We start from the raw sequence: 24,047 nt of genomic DNA on the forward strand, positions 1-24,047 counted from the left end.
GACCTTTGCTCTTTGTTTTCTGAAGATCCCAACTGTTATTTATAAATGATGAGCCTTGATGCTGGCACAAAGTTGGGAGAGCAGGAGGCTTTTTGTTTCTCTCTGCAGCATTATCTATTATGCAGCACTCTGGGAGGTGTAGCTCAGGTGAAGCAGAAGAAATGGGAACACACAGGCAGGACCCTTCCTGTGCCCTTTGCTGGTAGGAGACCCTGGTTGGATGCCTTTACTGATCAGTTCTGTTCCTCCACAGTTTGGGAAGAACTGCAGGAATAAAAACACCAGCAGAAAAAACACCTTTTCAAAACAGGAGACAACAGCCAGGTTGAGCCACCCTGCTGATTGCCCAAAGAGTAATTGGAGTCCTTGGCTCTGAAATTCCTCCCTGGGCTCTGTTTTACCTTCACATCCCCCATTCTTTTGGCTGCTTTTGCCATTACTCACCATTTCCCCAAACAACTTTCCTGTCTTCTTCCAGGCATGGAAAAAGCATCTGCTGCTTTTTCTGCCAGCCTGACATCTCTTGAAATACCACTCCCCAGCTCCCCAGTGGAGCTGCTTAGGGATGTATTTTTGCTCACAGGCCCTGTACCACAGCAATACCCTGCTCTCTCTCCTCTCCTCACCCCAGAGCAGATACTCAGGAGTGGCTGTTGACTGGCAGCCACAAGATCCAGCCAAATCCCAACACAAACCTCCTGCTGCTGCAGTTGTGCTGCTGATCACACCTTTGCTGCCGTGCTCTCTCTGTGGGTCCGTGTGTGCAGTGTGAGAATGTCCAGCATCATTCAGGATCTTCCCTCCAGATCTGCCCAATTCCACATCCCACACTTAACTGCATCTGTCATTTTACCTGTCCATGTGCCCTCTTGCCTCAGCTGTTGGACTTTCAGCCCCTCCAAGGCAGTGGAAGTTTGCAGTTCTTCCTCTCTGAGATAGTTCCTGTCTTGTCATGAACTCACACTTGAACTGGTCCAACTCTGCAGCTCAAAGCTTGGCCCCTCTGCTTATTCTTGGGAGGAAAACTCTGGTCATGCAGACCCACAGAATATCCTTCTTAAAGCCAGCTGTTGATCTTTTCAGCAGAGGAAACTAAAAGTTGGCTGGATTTCAGCAATTCAAAACCAGTTTGGGCTGATGTTTTTGTGACCCCCATAACCCTGTATCATAAGCAGATCAGTCACTTTGGTATCAGAGGTACAGTCATAGGCCCAGCCTTACTTTTCTGCCCTTCCCCTACAGGGTTAACTAAGCATATTTCTACAATAAATATTCCCCCAACAAGGCCTAAATATGGTTTTCATCAATCATTTTATAGCTGCTTCCAACCTGTCATACCAGAGTATGGGTTTACAGCAGCTTAGGGAGAAAAAATGCAGAAAAAACACAAATAAAAGAATTGGAATAGAAAAGCTGAATTTTCTATCACCAGGAATGGTCAGATGATCTCTCTCAGTTTCTTGTGGACAGTCTCCAATGAATAAATAATTGCAGATCCAGGAAATGAGATTATTGCTGCCATGAAGCTGTTGAAAAGGAGAGTTCACTGTACCCTTCAAACACATTTCCTTCAGCACAATCCTGCATTTACCTACAGAGCACAGCAAACCTGAAGGATGGGGCTCATAAAGAGGAGCTTTTTAATTGTTGCAGAAACCCAGAAACTGAAACACTTTGATGGCAGGAACATGTCTGGGCTGCACCTTGTCATTTCACAGGCCAGATGCACGGGAGAGAACTCCAGTGGGCAATCACAGAAGTGAGGATGGCTGCCTGCATCCTGCCTCCCAGCCCTCACCGTGCTGTAATATAGTTGCTTTTGCAGTGTAATTGCTTTCTCTGCAGGGCTTCTTCCTATTGATTCTGCTTGTGTGGGTTTAAATGGTTTGCAGGTTGTAACCAGGCTCAGGTTGGTCTGCACCTCCACCGCTCTGTGCTCGGCAGCTCTCGTGGCAGTTCTGAGAGACTTCAAAGCTGTCTGCATAGCATCACTCCCTGGCCTGCCTGTATAGATTTGATTGGAAGAGAGGGACTGGATCAGATAAGTTCAGAGCATCAATAAATACGTGTATTTTGTTTGGTGACACTTGTTCAAATTTGAGTCTCTTTCCCAGGAAGCAGCTTGTGTTGTGCCATTTTTCCGGCGCGCTGTGTAAATGCTCTGCATCTGCAACTGTCAAGGCTGGTGCCATCCCCCAGCAGCGCCATCTGCTAGCTCACAGAGTGCTTTTTGCACAGATAAAAAATGTGAGGTGTTACTCATAATTAGGCAAATCACATGCTGTGATCTGTGATTGATTTGGTTCCCGTTGCTGGCTACCTCGCATATGTCTGTGTGTCCATAAGTATTGTCTACATACCAGCATATGGATGCAGATGAATCAGAGGCTCACAAATCCTTTTTCCCCAATCCAGACAGATGGAAATGTTTTCCCTTCTTCTTATTAGCAGCAGCTGAATTTCAGTCACACCAGGGGCCTCTGCTTGGAGCCTGCCTGTGTTTCGTGCTGCACACGCACCCCTAAGTTGGCATGGCCATTTATAATCTAATTCAAGGAGTAAGCGATCCATGACATGCAGCAGAGGAAAGCTGTAATTTCAAAGCAGTGTTCAGAGGAATCCACGTTATTAGCCTTCCTGGAGAAAAATCTCTGGGTATATAACTTGGTGTTATGCAGTGCAGGGACAGAATGCCTAAAAGGACGTGTGAGCATTGCAGAGCCCAAGTGTCTCCTGCTGAATCTGACTGCTAGAAAATATTGCTGTGCTTATCTTAGTATTAACAGTCTGTGCTCTTAAACATGTATTCACCTCACTGACTGAGATCTTAATTGTTTCTGGTTGTAGCATGGTCCAAGCAGTGCTAGTTGAAATAACTCAGAAATTAGTAGTTCTGTATAATTTGATGTTCTCTTCTAATGTCTTTTATAGATAGGAAAGTATGATTTACTGGCAGTTTTAAAAGATATTTAAGGCAGGCAGTAGGGACACCAGAAAGGCCATAAAAATGAAAACACATGAACAGAGGTCGGCACGCTTGACTGGAGTAAAAGTTACAAGCAGTGGAGTAGCTGTAGAGTTGGATGATTTAGAATATTTTTAAGCCTCAGCAGAGCTCTCTTCTTTTCTCTCCCTCTCTCCCGTGCCTACCTACAGTGTGTTTACTTCAGCAGGAGATCTGTCACCACTGGACTCTGATCATAACTAGGACAGCCCAAGGCAGAAAATAGGATATAACTTAGCACAAATCCACAGTCCTGCTGCTCCAACACCTCCTTGTAGACAAGGATCAGATTGGAGCGAGCTGCCACTGAGCAGCAGCTGCAGCCTGGCTTTTCTGCAGAGGAATTCAAGTAAATTGAAATGTTTAGAGAATACTTGGTTGATTTTATGCTGGAAGGGCTGAGCAATATGCTGAGAACCCAGGTCTGCTGTTGTCCTGTTTCAGAGCACTGGCGTGGCTTGAGCCTGGCTTTGTTTGTCCAAGGGAGAGCTGTTCCCCAGGGATGCCAAGTTAATCAGCAGCACATTTGATTGACTCTCGTGTGTCACCTTTGGGTGAACTCTCAGCGCAGTGAAGAGCTTGAAGCATTTTCAGAGTAACTTGGTTGTTTTGTAAGTTGTGCTGCTCTCTTCCTTTCAGCTGGCTGAGCCTTTCCACAGGACTCCTGGAGCTGAGCTTGCTTCAATGCACCAGACTTTTTTTCCAAAGCCAGTAATGATCACTTCAGTCCTACCAACAGAGAAAGTTTTGTGAATGTGCAGCAGCCTTCAGATGTTACAAACACCTGATGTTTGTAAAGCAGATCAGATGCTACAAACCCAGATTTCCCACTCCTGTGGATCCTGAATAGAACACCAATATGAACAGCTGCATTTTATTTTCATGTGTGTGTCTGTTGGTTTCATCATGTCTCACCTGTGGTTTTCCTTATATTATAAGTCAATGAAGTAAAAAAGAAAGAACAGCAATGAAGTTAAGGCAGATGTAATGCCTTGGAAATTTTTCAGTGTTGTTTTTTAATGTCAGCAGACATGGTGTAATTTAATTTTCAGAAGAGTCTCAGCTGCAAAGTAGCTGATTAGGCATCTTGAAGAAGCAGCCAATCTCTCAAAACACTCTGTTCATGAGATTATTACAGGTATTCTTCTGAAGAGAGAAACCCCTAGATTGCCAGAAATAAATCACTTTGAAGGATACAAACCCCCTTGGGTAGCCTTCCAGAAGCAGAACCCAGTCATTTAGATCTCACATCACAGACCTGCCTTCTTTGCACTTCAAAAAGAAGAGTCGAAGATAATTGCTTTAATAGAGCAGAAGGAAATTTATCTTTTGTTTCTATTGTTATTAAAATGAACTTCAAGAACTGGCCTAAAAGAGAGGGGTTTGTGGCACTGGACATAAAACTCAGACCTGCATGATCTGTGCCATTGAAATATGTCACATTGGGTGGGACCACAGTGTTTTCTGAGCTTCATGGTCCTGTAAAATATATCATTCTGGGAAGGTGACTGAGCCTGGTTTGCATAGAAAACAGAATTTGCATTTTCTTTTGGTGTAAGCTTTTAAACACTTGGCAAAATGTCAGAAGTTATAACACAGCACACTAAACTCATGATGCTTCATTTATGTTTTTGAGTGCCCATTGCAGGTCAGGGCTGTGTCAGCTCTGTCACTGAGCCAGCTTACATGACCTGGGCACATTCCACTTGTGATAAAGTTTGTTTCCTGGAAGAAGAGGATACAAACTACATATTGTTACATCTCCACTGAACGTACTGCTTGCTTCCTAAAAAGCACCATCTGCAGACACACATCTAGCACATACTGGGACATTTTAAAGCATTTGTTTTAATCTGTTTGTTACCAATTCTATTCACAGTTTGCTTTCATTCTGCTATGAAAAGCTTACACTGTCAAATCAGAAGTTTCACTAAGAAAGGGATTTAGTAACATGAACATTATGTTCAGCTCTTTGAAGGACAAAATCAAGATGAAAAGAGACTCAGTGATTAAACAACAAAAAGTATGTTTAAATCATATTAAGGGCTATTTTCAATCTATCACCTAAGGATTTAGCTACATGCCTTAAATTATTGTGCCAGGAGGCTTCTGGGCAAAATCCTGTTCTTGCAGTGGGAATATAGACCAGATAAAGGAGGAAGAGTTTTTGAAATAGAAGCAGTAATGGTTGGCTTGCAAATTTAGCATGAAGTCTAGATTTTCTGCTGGTGTAGATGAAGGCCAGGCTGCTGTTCCAAGCAGGATCTTAAGGATGCCATTCATTAGATACTCTCCAGGGTTTTTTTTCTTCCCAGCCAAAGGTAGATACTGTACAGTACTTCCTGTCTGCTCTTCAGGAGGTGCATGGTGTCTGTGCAATGTTCTGGGAGCTTTGCTGAGACTCCTGGTGGTGCCAGTTGCCTGATCCCTGCAGCGTCTCTCGTCAGTTCTGAAGAGGTTTTACTCAATTTCCTCCTAAATCTATTTTAGGGAAGCAGCTCTGAACTTTTCCAGCATCAGACACTCTCCAAAGGAGTTTCTGTTCCCAAGGCAGGAATGAGGGGAGGAAGTGCTCACTTGGGGACAGGTCCTGGTATTTTTGACTGTGCTCACAGCATGTGCTGGAGACCTTTGTGGTTTGGAAACTCTGCACTGAGTGTCACACCGTGAGGTATTCCTGGTGCTTCCCTTTGAAAGAGGAGCAAGGAGTAAGGGAATGTGCAGAACTGGGTCAGGAAGGCTAATTTAAGCTTGTTAGTGTCAACTGACCGAAAGGGACAGAGGAAGGGTCCCAAGGTCAGCTTTCCTGGCAGGTCAGGGGACGTGCCTGACACCTGCACTGATGAGCTGCACGCAGTGTGGTGTCCTCAACAGTGCTCTGCCACACTAAGAAAAAATACAGAGCTGTGATACCTTTGTAGCTTTTCATTAGAGCTTTGCCATTCTTAATGAAGAACATTTCAGGTGCCCTAAAATTATTGCTTTGCCTCTCAGTTACTGGGTGATGAATCCTTGCTGCTCCAAACCAGAAAAAACTGAAATGCAGCTCTGAGTTGTCCCTACCAGTGGAAAATGCAATGCAGGAAATTGTCACTGCTGTTAATGCTGTTATCACATTTGGCTGCTGGTGTAGTAGCACTGGTTGGATTTGAAGAAAGGGAAATATTTATTACCCACACAAAACTTCTCCTCTGTCAGCAGCTCCTGAGAACAGCACCCAGGGCTGCAGGCAGGTGAGTGCTGCTTGTGGCTGTAGGCCAGAAGAAAGAGAGCTTTTGCTGGCTGCCTGCTTTACAGAAAACAAGCTTTTGCCCTCTGACAGTCCAGCTGAGCCCAGAGCAGTGTTTGCCTCCTGTAATGTCAGTGAAAGGTGGAGTTGAGCAGCAAAATGGTGCTCTGAGTGACTTCTCCACAGACTGCTCCTTGCCAACCTACATTACGCTTTAAGATTTTATTTTTTGCCATTACTTTGTCAAGTCTGCAGGAAATTCACCGTTTCCATTATTTCCACAAGCTTCACTTGGCACTTGCTGTGTGAAATCTATGAATCCATAGGATCAAACCAAAGCTGTTCCTTTTGACCCTCCAAACTACAAACACACCAACTGTGAAGCATTATTTTTAAATTGCCTGTAAAAATTTAAAAGGATTTCCAAATATTTTTAATAATTCCCTAAAACAGTCTAAGGACATCTGCTAAAGTACTGAGTTTCCCTGAAGACAGCACTGGTTGGGATTGCTTCAGCTGCAAATTAAGGTTGTCAGTCAAAGGGCTTTTTCTATTTCAGTCTCTGATCTGGGAGTTTTTAGCATCTCTTCAAAGTGAGCCAAAGAAAGACAGCTAGTGAGCTGTTCTGGCTTGTTTTGCCCTGTGTTTAACCTAGCAAACAGTAAGTTGATATCTTTTGTGAAGTTTTCTGCATTTTACTGGATACCTCTGCTTGGTGAGGAGCCAAGCTATGCAGTTTTGACGTATTTTTGCACTTTCCATATTCTTCCCTCTGCAGCATGTGCCCAATGTTTTAATCTATTAAGTAGCTGAGGCGAATGCATTGTGTGTCTGCAAACATTTGAATTATTTTTGAGGCACTGGCTCTGCTAATGAGGAGCTGGGGTAAGAGGCAGAATGATGTATTTACTCTCCAGGATTTCCTGCAGAGATGAATGGTAGGTTCATGGTGAGCTGAAAGGACATGACCAGCCCAAAGAGTCTTTAAAAGATGTGCTTGTTTATTGCATGCTGATATCCTAACTCCAGCTCCATCAAGTGCTATGACAGTTTATGAAAATATTGCTTCACTACATAACTATTTTATTATGGTGCTGATGCCATATTGATTTAGATTTCCACCTGCTCATATGCATCAGAATACTTCATTTTATCTCATGTTTACATGAAAGTGTAAGAGAAGGGGAAGGCTTTGTCTTTTCAGTTGTAAATCCTAACTGGCTTTTAAAGCTTTCATTATTTTGTTCTGTGTGATTGAAGGAAGCTGGCATCATCACGAAGCTTGCAACAGAGAAAACATTTTTTTAATGTTCAGTGTTTAAAAGATGTCGATGTTATTTCCTTTGTAAACAGAAGATGATGGATAGAAAATCTGCCGAATTTTCAGCAAAAGGGAGTAATTTCTTCAGTTCTTTTTCATTCCTTAATGGAAAAAGAATTATGGAAATGAGAGCAGGCATTGCATTAAGTGCTTCCAATGTTCTTTCCCTGCAGACCAATAAAAACATAACTCCTCCATTAGGGAAATTTAGTTTTTCTGAAGGCTGCGTGAATTTGAGTTCTGTATGAATGAATGAGATTACTATGCTGGGGTAAACATTGCCAGGTCCGATCATGTATTTTAAGTCTTCTGCAGGTGGATACCAGCTCTTACCTTGTCTTGTAGGTTTTCTTCAGAGCAACTCTTTCTGTGACTTTTTATATTGGCTTATCTTGCAGTACCTCTGTAGTGCAATCTGCTATTACAAAGAGCAGCAACAGATTTTTCAAAGTCGTGGGGATTGAACTATTTTTTCCTGCCTGAATGTGGACTAGAGTTCCTGTTTTTTTCAAAACACTCCCAGCTGCTTGAAAACTCCATAAGCAAAATTCAAACAGTACAAGTCAAAAAAAAAAAAAAAAAGACTTTTCTGTGCTTCCTATGGAATGTTTATAGTAGTTACAACCTCACCCATGACTGTACATTATGAAGATTTTAGCTGTCTACCTTTAAAAATACCCTTTGTCTGTAAGTGGGAAATGGAGATGCACCAGTTGAGCTGCTGTTCCTGGGTGTGCTCAAATCAGGTCCCTGAGCAGGGGGGATCCAAGTGAAGCCATCTTTTCTTTCTGAGGTATTAACCATAAAAAAATAATAATCAGCATTAATTTCTAAAAGTTCTAGAAGATCACAAATAAAAGCTAGAGAAGAGGAGAATCATTACAAGTCATTACCACTGATCCTTACTTATAAATTATTAATTGTAATTCAGTGTCATATACAATATTACTTAAGCTACCAGCCACATTGCAGAAGTATAGAAAGATGATTTGTCCTCATTTGGTGTAGGAGGGGACAGAGGCACCAAGAGCTTCTGAAACTTGTCCAAAACGTGGAAATGATTAAGTGAAATTCTTTTTTATAATTATTATTTTTATTTTGTTGGAAATAGTCTGGATGTAGCCAAAACATTCTAGTTACAATTGATCAAATAAACCCCATTTTTCCCTTTATTTCTGAACAGCTGATCCCATGGGAACATGCTGCAAAAACAGTGAAGGCAACAAATGTAATTAGTGTGACTATGTGGTCACATGTAAGGCTGGTTTTATTTTAGTGTTTTTTGAGGTTTATTTTCTGAAAACACCGCTGGGAATTGTTTGCCCATCACTAGAGTGTTCCCTGAAGGCCGAGCCACCACAGGACTCCCATGAATCATTTTGTGTGTTCTGTTATATTTTATATGCAGATAACTTAGTCCTTCTGCCCTGATCCAGAAAAAAATTACATCTATGAAAATATTGTGTTCATTACAAATTCAGGAGGCAAGGAGAACATTCCTGACCCACACAATTCTCTGTCCCCATCCTGATTATTCATTCCTAATGGAAAAATTTGGAACTGCTAGAAAAATACATTGGACATAAAAATTTTCAACTCCTCGCTGATTTTATCTCCTCTGCCCATCCTTTGTCTCGGTTAATTAATGAATTTGATCAGCTGCATGCTTTAGGCATTACAAAGAGATGCTGGGGGTGAGTTTCCACCTCACACATTAAATTTTTTTAGCTGATTTGATGCGGGTGCTGGTGCTGTGGGTGGCTAATAGCCCCTGAGAAACCAACTGTGCAGGCTGGGGCTGCCTGTGGAAAACACGAGTTCCCCAGTGCCCCGGCTGTGTCTGCACACAGGAGGAGCCAGATGGTTGGAGCTGTGGGTTTTCTTTGGCTTCACTCTCAGAAATACCTGAGGTGGATGTTGCCAGGTCTCTGTGTGGCTCCTGTGTGCTACCAGCTGCTCTGGCTCTTTTCTCAGAGGTGTGTTGAAAGCATAAAAAATGAGAAGTTGGTAGAACTCTTTGTTGGTCAAGTGGGAAATGGGAACAGGTTCATGTCTTGGGTTCTAGAGACCCAAGTGGGATGGGGCTGGTCACAAGTTGGCATCCCAGCCTGCAGAGTGGTGGTGAAACTGTCAGATGGTTCACAAGTGCTTTGGCACTCTCCACATGTTAATCACATTTTCTGCTCCCCAGCCCTTGGGCGCGGCTCACTGACATGGTGGACACACACTGTCCCCCACTGCAGCCATCAGGAGCTGTCATTTTGCAGATTTGCCTCTGAAATGCTCTGCTGCAGTCAACCACCCTCCCAAAACACCTTTGGGAAGCTTAGGTCAGGTCCCGTATCAGCTGCGCATTTAAAAGTAACAGGTTGGTTGGTTTATGCCAGCAATAGAGGCAATCATCCCTAAAGCAAGGCACTGCCTGGGCCAGACACAGCTGTGGTGCCCACTCTGGGCTTACCCTGGAGTTACTGCAGGGCAGGTGCACCCCAGCCATGCCCCCAGCCTTGGGCTCAGTGCTGGGCACAGCTCCAGGTGCCTCACCCAGGCAGCCATCCCCATCTCACACCCTTGGTCTTGTTCCAGGGCAACCCACTGTACTTCCAGTCCGCCAGAAACGTCACCGTGAACATCCTCAACGAGAAGACAAAAGTCCTCACCCGCCTTGTAACAGGTAAGGAGGGGGAAAGGCTGCCTGGGGGGATTAAGGAGGGATGAAAGTGGGTGTTCTGGGATGCTGTGCTGGCTTCAGACAACACACAGGGGGGAGTCTGGGTGTCTTGTGGAGTAGAAAGGAAAACTTCACTCCACTTTGGAGAAACAAAGCCAGGGACATGAAAGCCTTGCTGGAGAGGCAACTGACTGGGGCTGTCTGATAACCAAGCAGACCATCATTTTCGTCTGAAAGCCAGTTCAGAGTTAGAAATGTTTGTTGTATGACATCCGGGGCGAGAAGAACATACGCCAGGCTGACATTTCTGTTGTAACAAGCACAGGTTTTTCCTGAGACATTTATCACTTGCCTGAAATCTTGGGAACTCTGGAGCCCAACTGTGGCAGCAGTTTGCAATTTAAAGTCCTTCTGCTGATGAAGAACTCCCTTTGCACCCAAACAAGAGTGTGTTGGATGGGGAAGTGGATGTTTTGTAAATCCCCAGTGCACAGCAGCCTTTGAATGAATGAATGCATGAATAATTTGGGTTGAAAGAGCCTAATGCATTATATAAGATATATGGCACTGTATATATGGTGTATAATATATATTTGATATGGGATAGAGATATATTTACTGAGAATTATGCATGGACTGTGAGAAGTATTGGTGTGTGGCAAAGGCAGTAATCCATAAACATGTTTCCAAGTTGAGACTGGGTTCTTGTTTTGCTTATATAACACCTTGGCCTTTAGTCACAGTATTAAATAATTAAATATGCAGCTTCAGTGAGCAATTATTTAGGCAGCATGTGTGAAACTTGCCTGGAGGAAGGAAATAAATTCAACCCCAGGCTCCCTGATTCTCACATTCAGAATGAAGGTCTTCTGCTTGTTGGGTCTCTGTGTATTTTGGCTCACTCGAGCACCTCTGTGTCACAAGAGTTTGGGACTCAGTGATACCTCCCAGTGTGGTGCTCTGGTTATTGAGATTTTTATGCTTTTAGCACCAGCTTTGGTTTCACAGTGGAGCAAAGATGTGGTCCCATGTAGTGTGTGCTGCAAGGATGGGTGGGGAGGTGGTTAATAAGGAAGGCACAAATCATATTTAAAGTGCTGGATTTTCTCAGTGCGGCTGCACGAGTTTTTAAGTATTTCCAGGGATCTCAGGATGGCCTCACTTGTCTGAAGTGCAAACCATGCCCATGATTCTGTGCATGCAGATGCCAGCACAGGTGACCTGTGCAGGGAAATACTGGGTAGAGATGGAGTTTTTAAGAAAATACTCATTTTCAAGTGTCACTTCTCTTGTGTTTTGAGAAATGAGACTGGTCTCGAAGATGGTCGGAATTAATGCAAATTCCAATCACCAGCCCCGTGCAGGATAATATTCCAGAAGGGCTCTGGCTTAGATGGAGCTGGCAGGGCTGTTCAGTAGTGATTTGTCCAAAGTCTGGCCCAGGTTAGTAACCCAGGGCAGCCTTTGAGCCAGAAACCTGCACAGAATTGCTGTTCAGGCAGCTGATGTTTATCAGACCCCACAACAAAACGCATTGCCAGAGGCTCTCCAGCACTGCAGGGCACAGCAGCCTGCAGGAAAAGCAGCAGAATTGAAACAAGATCTTCGAAGGAAAGTTTTACTTGTCTAAAAACTTTCTGCAGTGTGAGAGGATGCCATTTTTCTTGGCCTGCACATGACTGAAGGGGTCTAAAACTAAACATTTGCTCCTGTGCTGGTGTTTGTAGTTTTTTGGTTGTTTCTAATTGAGCTGTGCACGACACTGATAGAATTTTAATCCAGTTATGTTTAAGAAGTATAAAACCAGAAATCTTTTACACAGCAACACCAGTCTATGCAAAATGGGCCCAGGAACTCTTGATGCCTCTTACACCTGCACCAATACTCTCAAAGCATGGCTGGATATGTTCATTGCTGTTTCACACATGGGTCTGTCTTTTTGTAAAAATATCCCAGCTATCCCACGTTCAATGGTGATTTTATGGCCCACCTAAGTGTTAACAAAAGCGTAAGTAGAAATACTTGAGCAGTTGTAACTTGGGTAGAAAACTTCCCTTTTTTAGTAAGACCTAAAAAGCCTCTCTGTTTGGTGTCTCTGATGTAATTTGTTGAGCTATTATTACTCAGCAAATGGGTTTATTGACTGTATGAAGCTACTGTGTGATTTTCTTATACTTTTCCCTGAAGTAAAGCTTCTTTCCCCTAGGTCCCCAAGCAGTGGAAGCACACAGCCAAAAATTTGAGGTGAAAACCCTCTCTGGAAAATTGCTGTTTTCTGCAGATGATAATGAAGTGGTGGTTGGAGCAGAGAGATTGAGAGTTCTAGGTAAGAGATTGTTCATTAAGCCACAGTTTTAATATGCACCTCTTCAAATCTGAGTATAGTTTTGCCTGACTTTCATTCCTACTTGCTGAAAGCTTCTTTTGGAGATAAAACCTTGTGCTGTCTTTATGGCTTTGAATCTTCTCCAAGCAGATAAAGGCCAGGAGTTTCTGTGTGAGGGCTTTCTGAACTTGCACAATTTGTTATTTCCCCTCCAGACAAAAAAACTCCCCTGGAAATGGTTTGTCTGGCTGAGTGAAGTAGCTTTAAAACCAGTTTTGGAACCTGAAAAACTTTTATTTCTTGGATCTGGGGTGGAGGACAGGGAGGGGTTGCCCCAAGGATGTGCCCATGTCTGCAGTCACTGTGGGAAACCTCAGGGTTCATGTTTTTGGTGTCAACACTGTCACCAGCTCCTCCTTCATTCTGAAACAAACCCCAGGAGGATCTGCCTCCTCAGCTGTGCTGCCTGCCAGGCTTTACATTGGTGTTTCCTAATGAAAACTGGGGATGCACTCTGGGTTTGGGATGTAGAGGCTCCTTCTTGTTTCTCTGGATATTTTTTTCTCATTATTTGGAGAAACAAAACCGTTGTGGCAATTGTAAATTTTGAAATTTATTTGATAGTTATATAAAATTAACTGCCTGGAACATGAATTTTTGTGCCCCCCAGTTCAATCCTTGCGCTTAGGTGAGTCTGGGATTTGGTCAGGAATGTTTTCACACAGGACCAGAGTGGGTAGCTCAGTGTTGTTCACAGTCACACAACACTGCTGCTGGTCTCTGTGGAGGCACCAATACCTATTTTATAGTGACTTGTTTTGGATGCATCTTTTCATTCCAAACTGTTCCTTACCTCTCTTGTAAAAACAGCTCAGTCAGGAGCTTGGAATTATATATAGATGTATCGATATATAGATATAGATAGGTGGTGGTATTATTATTATTATTATTATTATTATTATTATTTCTAGGTATTTAATAATATATTATGTATAATATAAATGGAACTTGGTATCCAACCCTTAACATTTTTTGCTGCCTGATGTCCTGCTGTTCTAGATGGTGCCTGTTTGTGGACAGGGTGGGTGTAGCTCTCTGCAAGTCACTGCTGTTACACACTAAACTAATTCAGTCACCAGCTGTGAAAAGTTAGGTGGATTTCACAGGATAAATGTCGAACTTCAGAAAATTAAGAATATCTTTGTTAGCTTAAAACTTAAAAGAGGCCCATACAAAATTCTTGCAGTGTTCTAGAGCTGAGGACATATGTAACAATCCGTGTTCTCCAACAAATCTCCCTTCACACTGCACCCTTCAGAGCTAGTTCATGCAGGGTAGATGAAATCAGGGAGCAACAGTTTATAAGTGTTTTCTTGGAGACCTTAAAATAAGAGAGATTTACATCACTGGTTTTAAAAAAAATACAGAACCTTCTCCTTATATGCTGCTTGTCAGATTACACACTTACAAGAAATTGCTTTTAAGTTCCTCTGTGCTTTCAAGAAACCAGGAATTAATTTCAATAGGTATTTTGAGTGTCTGCCTTGTTTTAGTCTCCAGAATAAACAGCACCAATATTTGCTGATCACTGTAGTGCACTTTCATTTTTACCTGTAACTGAGTGTTTCTTGAGGTTAGTTTGACTTTTGCAGATCTATCAGAAAAGAAAAAGTAGAGTGATATTACTGGTGATGTTGCATAGCAAGTATTCCAATGACCTTCAGCTGAAATGCTTTCTGAGTTCATACTTGGCTTTGTTTTTCTCCAGCTTTGCTTCCCCAATCTAATTTTATCTCCAAAAGTGTTTGCTGTGGCTGTTTGCCATGCTGGGAAGTGTTATACCATATGTTTGTGTTCCTTGCAGTGTTTTTGTCTGCTCTGAAGGCCAGTCCAAGCTGCAGCACACAGACAAATTCCTTTGATCATTCTTGTGGTGTTTGGGCTCTCAGGTGCTGCTGGAATGTGTCTGCTGACACCCATCTAGGCCGTGTAAATAATTCCGACTTGTTCTCGTTATTGCTGAACACATACTTGTTGTAGAGGCAAGTGTGTCTCAACAACCTGGCATGAAAGTCATCCCACAGAGGTCAGAGCAGCAGTTCTTGTGGCCAGCTTTGAATATTGCCAGAGACAATAAATCTTTTCTTTGTACAGACTTCCAAGTTTTTTTCTGCAAGTTTGTTCTACAAACCGATGCTGAATCCTTGTCCTGAGAAAAGAGGTGCTCTCCTGTTTTGAAATGAACCCTGCTCTGGGTATCAAGAGGATTTTTCAACATTAGCAAGGGATAAAAAAGGGGAAGAATACACAGAATTATAGATTAAAAACAAATGCAAGTAGGACATACGATGCATTTGATGGTGCTTCAAAAAAACTGCGCAGCATGGACAGTGCAGATTACCATATGAAAGTGTTTTTTATTTGATTTGTATTTTGGGGAGTTATTTCTGATTCATGAGCATTAAAGGACACAGAAACACAGAGCTGGCCACCTCTGCCTTTCATGTATGACGTAATTTAGAGTACTTCAATGATTTTATTTGATATAGTGAATCCAGTCAAACCTGTCATCATAGGAGAGACTGGAGGATGACAGGAGCTTCTGTCTGAGGGGAAGGGCAGCCCCCTGAGCCCTCTGGCCACGGTGAGCACTGGGAACATGGACACAACCTTTTGTAGACACAAATTCCCTCTGCCTTGCTCAAGTTGGGAGCTCAGCACTGCCTGGGTCCAGATAACTCTTGAGGGAGTTTGTGTTTGCCTGCAAAAAGTCTTGTAAAAACTGAGACTTACAACGACTGTATTCTGCCCTTTTTCTTCCAAGCTCTTCTGCCAGTACTCCTATGCGGATGGGATGGGATGGGATGGGATGGGATGGGATGGGATGGGATGGGATGGGATGGGATGGGAGCACATTCTCACTCTTAGCATCCCTTCCCTCCCCAAGCTTCACTCTGTGGAATCTCAGCACCCCATGGTCTTTTAAAAGATCCCATGGCAAACCTCAGAGCTTCCCCAGAACCGCAGCTCTGCATTTGCAAGGCTTGGATTTCTAAAGGCAAAACCTGCCCCTTTTGAAGGCAAAACCTGCCCCTTCTCTGCCCGCAGGGGGGGTGTGTGTGGGGTGATGTGCAGCCCTTCCCTGCCAGCCCTTGCCATGGTCAGCAGAGCTTTGGGCAAACCCCAGAGAGCTCACGCCTTCCTGGATACCCTGAGGGCTCCTAAACACAGACCCTTGTAGGGGGTAAATGATAAATGAGCTGCTCCTAATTGAATTTGTATTTGCTGCCTCATCCTTACTCCCCGCTTCCCTCCCTCAATGAAACGTGTCCAGACAATCTGAAAAACAGGGTGTAAGAAACGCTCTTTAGTTAAAAGAGTATTAAAAAATAACTTTGATATATATTAATTACAATTTCATTTAATAGCTTATTGAGCGTTATAGCATTTATAAATAAAAGACAATCATAAAGCATTATTCTGACTGTTAATTAGCTCTATTTATTCTCCAGATTAGTTTTTAAATATGCCCTCTAGATGCCACTTGATACTAATTAACAGAGTTACATTATTATCTCTATAGAAAGGCATTTTTAATTAAATCTAAAGCAATTTAAATTAGCATGAGTTTTTACAGAAATTAAACCCTGGTCAGATGCTTAATTTAGCCTTATAAGACAACATCTGATGACATGCCAGTGTCAGTTCTCCCAAGGGCCTTGACATTTATTTTTTTTGAGATTATTTTTTGAAGTTTGTTTTCAGGGAAACTTGCCAGTATACTCTGGTGTTTAATATTTATGACGGATTTAACCAGGGATTTTTTTGAAGACTAGATGTTGATGGGGATCCACATGCATTGCAGTGAGCTGAGATGCCCCAAAAGCCACACTCGTGCAGCTTACAGGAGTCTGGCTGTCCTTGGGTTTGAGTGGGGAGGGAGGTTTGTGTGGGAGGTGGGATTGCATGGGCCTTACAAATCCACCAAGCTTTTTAAAGCACTGTTAAAATTACTGTTTTGCTTTCCAACAAGGATAGGATTAATCACAACCCCACAGGGTCCCTTCTCTATAACACAACAATACAGGGATTGCTCCCACTCCCCATAAAATGTGTCTCTCAGACATTTGGATTAGCATGGCAGAAGCTCTTCTCCTAATGGAGCCTAATGATAAAAATATGGCTAAAGCCCTCTCCTGTGGCAAACCCTAACTAAAATAGCTGTATTTAGAGTGGGGTAGGATGCCTTTCATCTCCCAGAATAAAGTCTGCAGGAGCAGTGTGCCCCAGCCCAGCACCATGGCTGATTTAAAAGTACCTTTGATCTCACCACCCTTTCTTTCCCTGCCCTCCTGTCAAATAATTAGCCAGTAGCTTCATTTCCACCTTGTAGTTTTTTTCCCAGTGTCGTCAACACCCTTTGGGCAACAAACCATGTGGAGCATGTCAATGCTGACTTTTAGGACTGTTGGTTTGGGAACATTTATTTGTTCAAGTTTCTCTCCAGCTGCCTGGGAATGCACCTGGAAAGAGGAATCAGCTGTTGAAAGGTTATTGCAAATTTATTAATAAGTTTGGAGTAATTAAATCCAAGGCACACTTCCAGCATTTTATTTATGAGCTGTTTATTAGGGAGTTTAGAGGATTTAGTGGAGGAACACCAACAATAAAAGCAGTGTAGTCCAGGAGTGCATGGCTATTTACGAGAGTATGCAGTGCCAAGAGGGAGAGGAATGACTTTAAACAGAAAGAGATTAGATTTAGATTAGATATCATTAAAAATGGAATACTGTGAGGGTGGTGAGGCACTGGAATGGGTTACCCAGAGAAGCTGTGGATGTTCCAGTCAGGCTGGATGGAGCTCAGAGAGAGCTGATCTAGTGGAAGATGCTCCTGCCTGTGGCAAAGGAGATGGAACAAAATGATCTTTAAGGTCCATTTCAAGCCAAATCACTCTGTCATTCTGTGACTCTGTGACTGTGGAGAGCTCTTTCCAATGGCAGTGCTGGGGCTGTTGTTGGGGACAAAGTCAGGAACCTGCTCTGCATTTACAGCACAAGGAGCTGTGGCTTGTTACTCATGGAAGGGTTAAAAAAGCCTTTGCAATAAAATCCTTCACTTTGGACAAGAGGAGAACAGGGTTTAATGTGGATGAACTAACACATCTGTGTAAGCTGCCTCAGCTGCCTTAAGCCTCCCATCTACAAACATTTTCAGGGTTCCATGGATTAGCTTGGTCTGGGAGGAGCCCTGCAGAGCTGTGGCTGCAGTGCCAGCCTGGTCAGAGGACTCAGCTCACATTGGCTCCATATTAAACTTTTAGTGCCTTCTTGGCATGTCCTTTTCAGCTTTTGCTTGCTGCAGTTGTTACAGCAGAATAAATTTAATGACTGCAAGAGCAGCTATATTTCATTAAATGATCTACAGAGGTATTTGACTGGTATCAGTCATTTCAGTGGGTGGGGTAAGTTGGAAATTTAACAGTTTCCAGGAATTACCACCCATTTTTACAGCATGTACCCTTCTTCAGCAGTGATTATTTATGGCTCAGGACGTGCATGGTTGCCCTTTACAGCAGCCATTATGATTTCAAAATGGCATTTTGCTGATGTGTTTGTGGCAGGGGGAACAACTCTGGTAGCCAAGTGTTGAAATCAGGCCTGACCCAGAGAGGAAACTGAGCCTTCTGGTCTCACCACTGAGTCTGCTGCAGCTTTATGTCTGAGGTTAAATGCCAAGCTTCAGTCTTTGTAGTGTGGATTTTGGGCATTTCCCTGAAAAACATGGCCTTGCTCTAGGTTTGTAAGTGGCCTTGTAAAAAGACACATGGTGCTGCAATACTCATGTCTTACAAAACTGAGACATTTTCCTGCTCAAATCCTTTTGCTTTACAAAGGCAGTGGAGGGGAAGGTGCCTTGAACCCCAAGGACAGGGAACTTCTCTGGGATACCTCCCTGGGTTACCTTGCTGTGCCTCTGGAGACAAACTGCACCATCAGCCTGGGCCCACAGCCCTTTCCCAGTTCATCCAGTTCCAAATGAGCTCCAGCTTGCTTTGGCTGCTTCAGAGCTCCTTCTATGCTCTCAGCCAGAGGAGGGATGAGCCACAGCCAGCTGGGACAGGCATTTGACCTTTTGCTGGAGATGTATGAACTTCTCTAGGAAGCTGCTGCAATTCTCAGTACTCCCTGCCCACAGGTAATTAGGCAGCAGCACTAATGCAGTCCTGGAGCAATTGCCAAGCTGTCGTGTAGTCGTTGGTCCTGCAGGAAAGGCACAGGGAATAAAACGAGGGGAGCAGGGAAATGTGCTGATAAAGGAAGATTTCAGGGTTTAGCACTGGCACTGGCAGGGCTGGGAACAGCCTCCCCTCTCCTCAGCTCTCAGTTGTGGCGGCACAGATCCGCCAGATTTCCTTGAGCTCGTTGCAGAGCTGTGATTATGGGGAAAAGTTATGTTTAGCAAAATTAAGGACTAGTGGAGGGCAAAAACATATGTTTACTATCAGGGGTTAAAGCCACAAGAATATATATATAATTTATTTTTTTTCTCAGCTAGGAATTGCGCTGTTGCTGTATCCATGTAGAAGCAGGGGGTCACAAAGTGACTTAACCTGTAATCAGCAGTGACAGAGAATTAAAAACTGTATAGAAAAGAAACTTGATTTAGTTGAATTGGGTGGATTTAGGGTTTGGTTTTTGCAGGTTTTTTTCCCAGAGGTTGAGATGCAATTTTTGGATGTTTTCTTTCAGATAAAGTGTTTCTCCCATTCTGCAAGAAGAAATTGAAATTACCAATTCTTGAATGAATAGTTCTGATAGCTCCCCTGCTTTAAGGGCAGTAGGTGTGATGCTGTTTTCCATTCTTTTTAATGGCAAATCCAACTAACATTGCTCTCCTTTTTCAAAATCCACTCACCCGGATTGCAAACTTGTCTTTTTTATTGGCAAGAACAATCTGTGTTGGGAGAGAGAGAGATACTGAGGAGTTTTTTTTGTGTTTGCTTTTACTTAAAGTACATTCCAGGCTGAAAGGATAGCATTTATGTAAAGTGTATAGGCTTCGAGTCCAGGCTGAAATGTGTGTTCAGATTGTGTTCCCTTAATCCTGTTTAAGGAAAGAGAGGAATCATCCACCATCAGATTAATATTGATTAAATGTCACAAGGATTATGAAAGAAACATACTGTACACTCACCAAACACCGAAATCAAGTTTAAAAGTATGGCAGATTTATATTTTATTTCCTAAGTGTCCTCCCCAGCTGATCTGTTTGAAGCTCACATAATATTCTCCATCATAAATTTCCACTGTGTATTCCCACTTCAGGTGCTCCCCTGAGTTCCTTTGCAGCTTTGCGCAAGAATGCCAAGGAGAGCTTCAGAGGAATTCAGTGATGACATTGCTATTGTTGAGCTGCAGAAAAAGTGTTGAAGGACCCCAAAACTAGTCAAGAAGGAAATATCTAGAGGTCAGCATAAGTTGTAGCAACCTTTCTTCCTCCTGTGTCTGTTCTCAGTTTGGGTGTGAGCCTGTCTGTTCTGTTCTGTTATTCCCTTTATATTCCTCAGATAAATGACCCGTGGCAGGGAGGCTGCTGAGGATGGTGTGACTACAGGCACATACACCACTAATGATCCACTTGCTCGTCTCTGAGCTTGCAGCTCATCTCGTTACAAGTTTTCCAGCTTAAAACCCAGGCCCCACTGATTTCTTGGGACTCTGAGTCAGAGGATTGTTTTTTGCTCCACCCGGAGTCACAAGGAGCTCCTCTCTAGCCTAACTCAGCCACAGCCCAGTGCCTAAGCCTTGGCTCACTCCCTGTGTGCATACAGTGCCAAGACCAAGAGCTAAAAATAATCTGTAATAAAAGGAATGGAATCTATTTTTAAAAAAATTATATTACATTTTTATTATAAGCACTTTGTTGATGCTGCACATGATCTCATTATTGTCCTTATTATTCAAGATTTTTTGATTGCCCTTAAAAAGAACAACTCCCCAACACTTAGACAAAAAAGGAAGACAGACAGACTTCTGCAATGAGCTATTTTTATAGGATCCTGGAAAAGAAACGTGAATGAAGCTTTATGGCTTTTGTTCAATGCACTGGCTTAACCCACCCAGCCTATTATTGGACCCTGAAATAGAGCTCATATTGATTTCAGATTTAATGGGATTCAAGGGGAGCAACAGCAATTACTATGCTCACCCATTTAAAAACATAAATTAAGGATGAATAAGGCTTTTAAAGCTTGGAATTAAAAGAAGCAGGCACAAATAATTTTTACCTATACTGTATTGGATTTACTTCCTGGGCATCTGTTTGCAGAGACTTTCTGAGACTGTCACATATTATCCTGATGAGACCTGCAGAGGAGAGAACCTCCTCAGATGGGTGTTTTCATGAACAAATTGCTGAATGTGTCCTGATCAATAACAGTGGGAATAAAAGTAGTTTATGGAGACCAACAGCACACGGCACGTTGCCTCTTGACTTCAGCCAGAAAAAAATCACAGCAAATCCTTCTCCTTCCCCCCTCATCTGCACAGCCCTGCATAAGACAGAGCACTAAAGAGGAGATACACTAAGAGCAGCTTTATCACTAGGGTCATCACAGGCCCCTGAGACCCCACTTTCTTTTGAAAGCACTTATATACAGTACTGAAGGTGTGCTGCAGGTCTGTCATTATCACTAAAAAAATACAGAGTGGGGAAGAAACGTGTTGTCTGAAAAGAAAAAGCAAAATGGGGAATAGCTGACCAGGTGCACCTGGGTGGAAACCTAATGTCTCCCTGAGTTCTGCTCACCCCCAAGAGCTGCTCAGCAGATTGCCACCTACCCTTGATAGCAGGAGCATCAATTGTTGGTCTAAAAATACCTCTCATTGCATTGCATTTGAGCTCCACTTTTCTCTCTTCCAGCAGAGAGCAGGGGAAGCCCAGGGCAGGTTTTGTGCAGAGGGAGTGGGGTGTGATCAATGTCCTTGTCACAGTGGCTGAGTCCCAGCTCTGGCCAGAGGGAGCAGGGACTGCCCTTGCCTTGGCACCAGGGAAGGTGCCAGGACAGTGTCCTGCAGCTCAGGAACTCCTGCAGCACACAGGGAAAGCAAGAGGCAGCAGGGAAAGCTGAACACAGATGCCTGTGTCTCTCTGGTTGGAGCTGTTGGATGCACTTTCCAGCTGAGATTTGCTTCTTTCTTGTGGGGCATTTGTGCTCCTCCATTTCCAAACCCTAAAACTGGACTGGAAATGTCCTCTGGCCATGGGACTCTTGATTTTTGTTCTTGAATGAAGTGAACACATCCAGGGGACTTTGACACCCCACACATTATGCACTGCAAGCCAAAAAACCCAAAACACTCTCTGAGTGAATCTTCAGTGTGATTCAAAATACTTCAGGTAGATCCTGTCCTATGCTTTAGAAGTTCCTGACTGATTGTGTGGAATTAAGTTATTGGGCAGAGAACCAGCTAATGGAAACACATTGATGAAATCATTTTTGAGGGACATTAAATGGGACTTAAAATAAAGCTGAAATGGCTTTATGGATTTTTCAGTCAAACTGTTTATGAACATTTATCGGTGGTAAATTACACAGTGTCAGAAGAGTGGACCAGTGTAATAGAAGCCTCTCTGATATAATACTGTGAGAAAGAATAATTTATTGCCTAGGGATGTACAGTACAGTGTGTTTAAATACAAATGATATTACTGTTTTCTTCTGTCTTTAGCTGATTGCATGTAACTTACCCCTAGCAGCAGCAGTCTCATATGATTAAAAAATCAGTTCTTTGCAATGAAATAGAAATTTTCTGTATGCATTTTTCATGGCAGATAGAAAATGTTTTAATAACAGATAATTCAGGAAGCAAAAATGGCGTTGTACAATAACAGATGTAGGTTACATTGGCTTTATACTCAGTAAAAGAGGAAGAGGGATAGAGCAGCTTTGATTGAAAAGGGAGATTGTAGCAGCTGATTCTTGAGCTGTTGGAGCTGTTTGTTAATACCTTTTGCCAAAACCCATCATTTCTCAGGTACAGGACAGTGAAAATAAGACCAGAGCAATGCAAGACTGAAATATTCAGGTCCTGAAAATATTGGCCCTTGGTTCTGAGGCACCAGATCTTCCAGTCAGGAATTTTTCAGATCTGTCATATTGTCTGTCCCATCTAACTGAAAAGCTGCTCCCATTGCAGCTCCTCTTTTGGCTAGAAAACCCTCCCTCTGCTTCTCAAATATACTCAGGACCAGCTTCCTGCCACTCATATGAGCACTGGCTCTCATAGAAAGGTTGGCTTAGAGCCAGTGGTTCTTTTCCCTTCGTGTTATTTACCCTCCTAATGTATTTATGCACAGCATGAGTATCCTTCCTCAGCACATCATGCTGCTCAGCTACAAAGCCAAGTCCTTCCAGGCTTCTTTTGTAGGACAGGCTTCTGTTTGTGCAGTCATGGCAGTTTTTCCTCTCTGTTCTCTCTCCTCACTGGGGATGAGCAGGAGGGGCACACAATAGTTGGAGGATTCACAGATGATTCTTAAAATAATGTGATTTCCTTTTTTGTGTGTGTGTTCCTGTTAGACTTTCTTCTTGCCTTTCAGTTTAATGTGTTTGCCTTCCCTTTGACTCTGTCACACTGCCATGAATCATGAGTAGCATTCAGCTTTTATCCAGGGATATTATATCTTGGAAGCCTCCAACATGTGCAAGAAATTTTTTACTACTTTCTAAGCACATGACCTTGGATTTCATATTTTCAATAATTTTTTTACTCCATAACATCCCAGAGCCAGAATAGCTCAATTCAGTGACAACAGCACATTTCTCTCAAACTTTCCTTCCTTTTTTTGCCAAAGCCTTGAGTCACAGTTGGATTTCATGATCTTCAGAGCCTTTTCCAACATAAGTGATGCTGTGATTCTAAAACCACTAAATGAGGTCACTTCCTCCAGCCTTCACTTTCAACACCACCCAACACTGATGCTGTCAAAGCCTGGCTGGGGACTCCACGGGGGCCCAAACCAAACTTTGACACAAATGTCCAGTGGAGCTGAGTTAGTCCAAGGAAGTTTTTCCCCTCAGGAGCTGCTGATCCCCCAGGCAGAGATTGAGACTCTCCATCCAGGAATAGAGGGAGCTGGAGGGAGGGGGCATGTGTGAGTCCAGAAAATTCCCAATAGCACAGAAAGAAGAGGATGGTTCTTTACAGAAACCATCAGGCAGCAGGGTGAAACCAAAGGGAGAACATCTCCAGGGTGTTTAATTCATCCACCAGCCCCCTGCTGCAGAAAGGGATGAGGATTAGGTGAGAAAAGTTTATCAGTGTCTCTGACAAACTTTCTCTGCCAACTCAAGGGGCCCCTCAGCTGCTGACAGGCAGAGCCAAGGGAGGGATGTCTCAGTGCTGGTTCCTCAGCATCCCCTCGTGGCTGATGTCCTGCTCAGTGACAGGGACAGGTGGCCCTTTGGGAGATTCTGTGTTATTAAAGAAG

General features: G+C 43.1%; 1 protein-coding gene across 5 annotated transcripts in view; it reads left to right on the forward strand.

The window, feature by feature from the left end:
• The window catches only part of SGCD (sarcoglycan delta), a 302,618-nt gene that overhangs the window by 243,292 nt on the left and 35,279 nt on the right, over positions 1-24,047 (forward strand). For all 5 annotated transcript variants that reach the window (XM_083872021.1, XM_083872019.1, XM_083872023.1 and 2 more), the window contains exons 5-6: positions 10,141-10,228; positions 12,432-12,551. In XM_083872021.1, the coding sequence (XP_083728147.1) occupies positions 10,141-10,228; positions 12,432-12,551 (208 nt within the window). The remainder of the gene's footprint in view (positions 1-10,140; positions 10,229-12,431; positions 12,552-24,047) is intronic.

The sequence above is a fragment of the Zosterops lateralis genome (genome assembly GCF_965231275.1).
Source record: "Zosterops lateralis genome assembly, chromosome: 14".
Lineage (NCBI taxonomy): Eukaryota > Metazoa > Chordata > Aves > Passeriformes > Zosteropidae > Zosterops > Zosterops lateralis.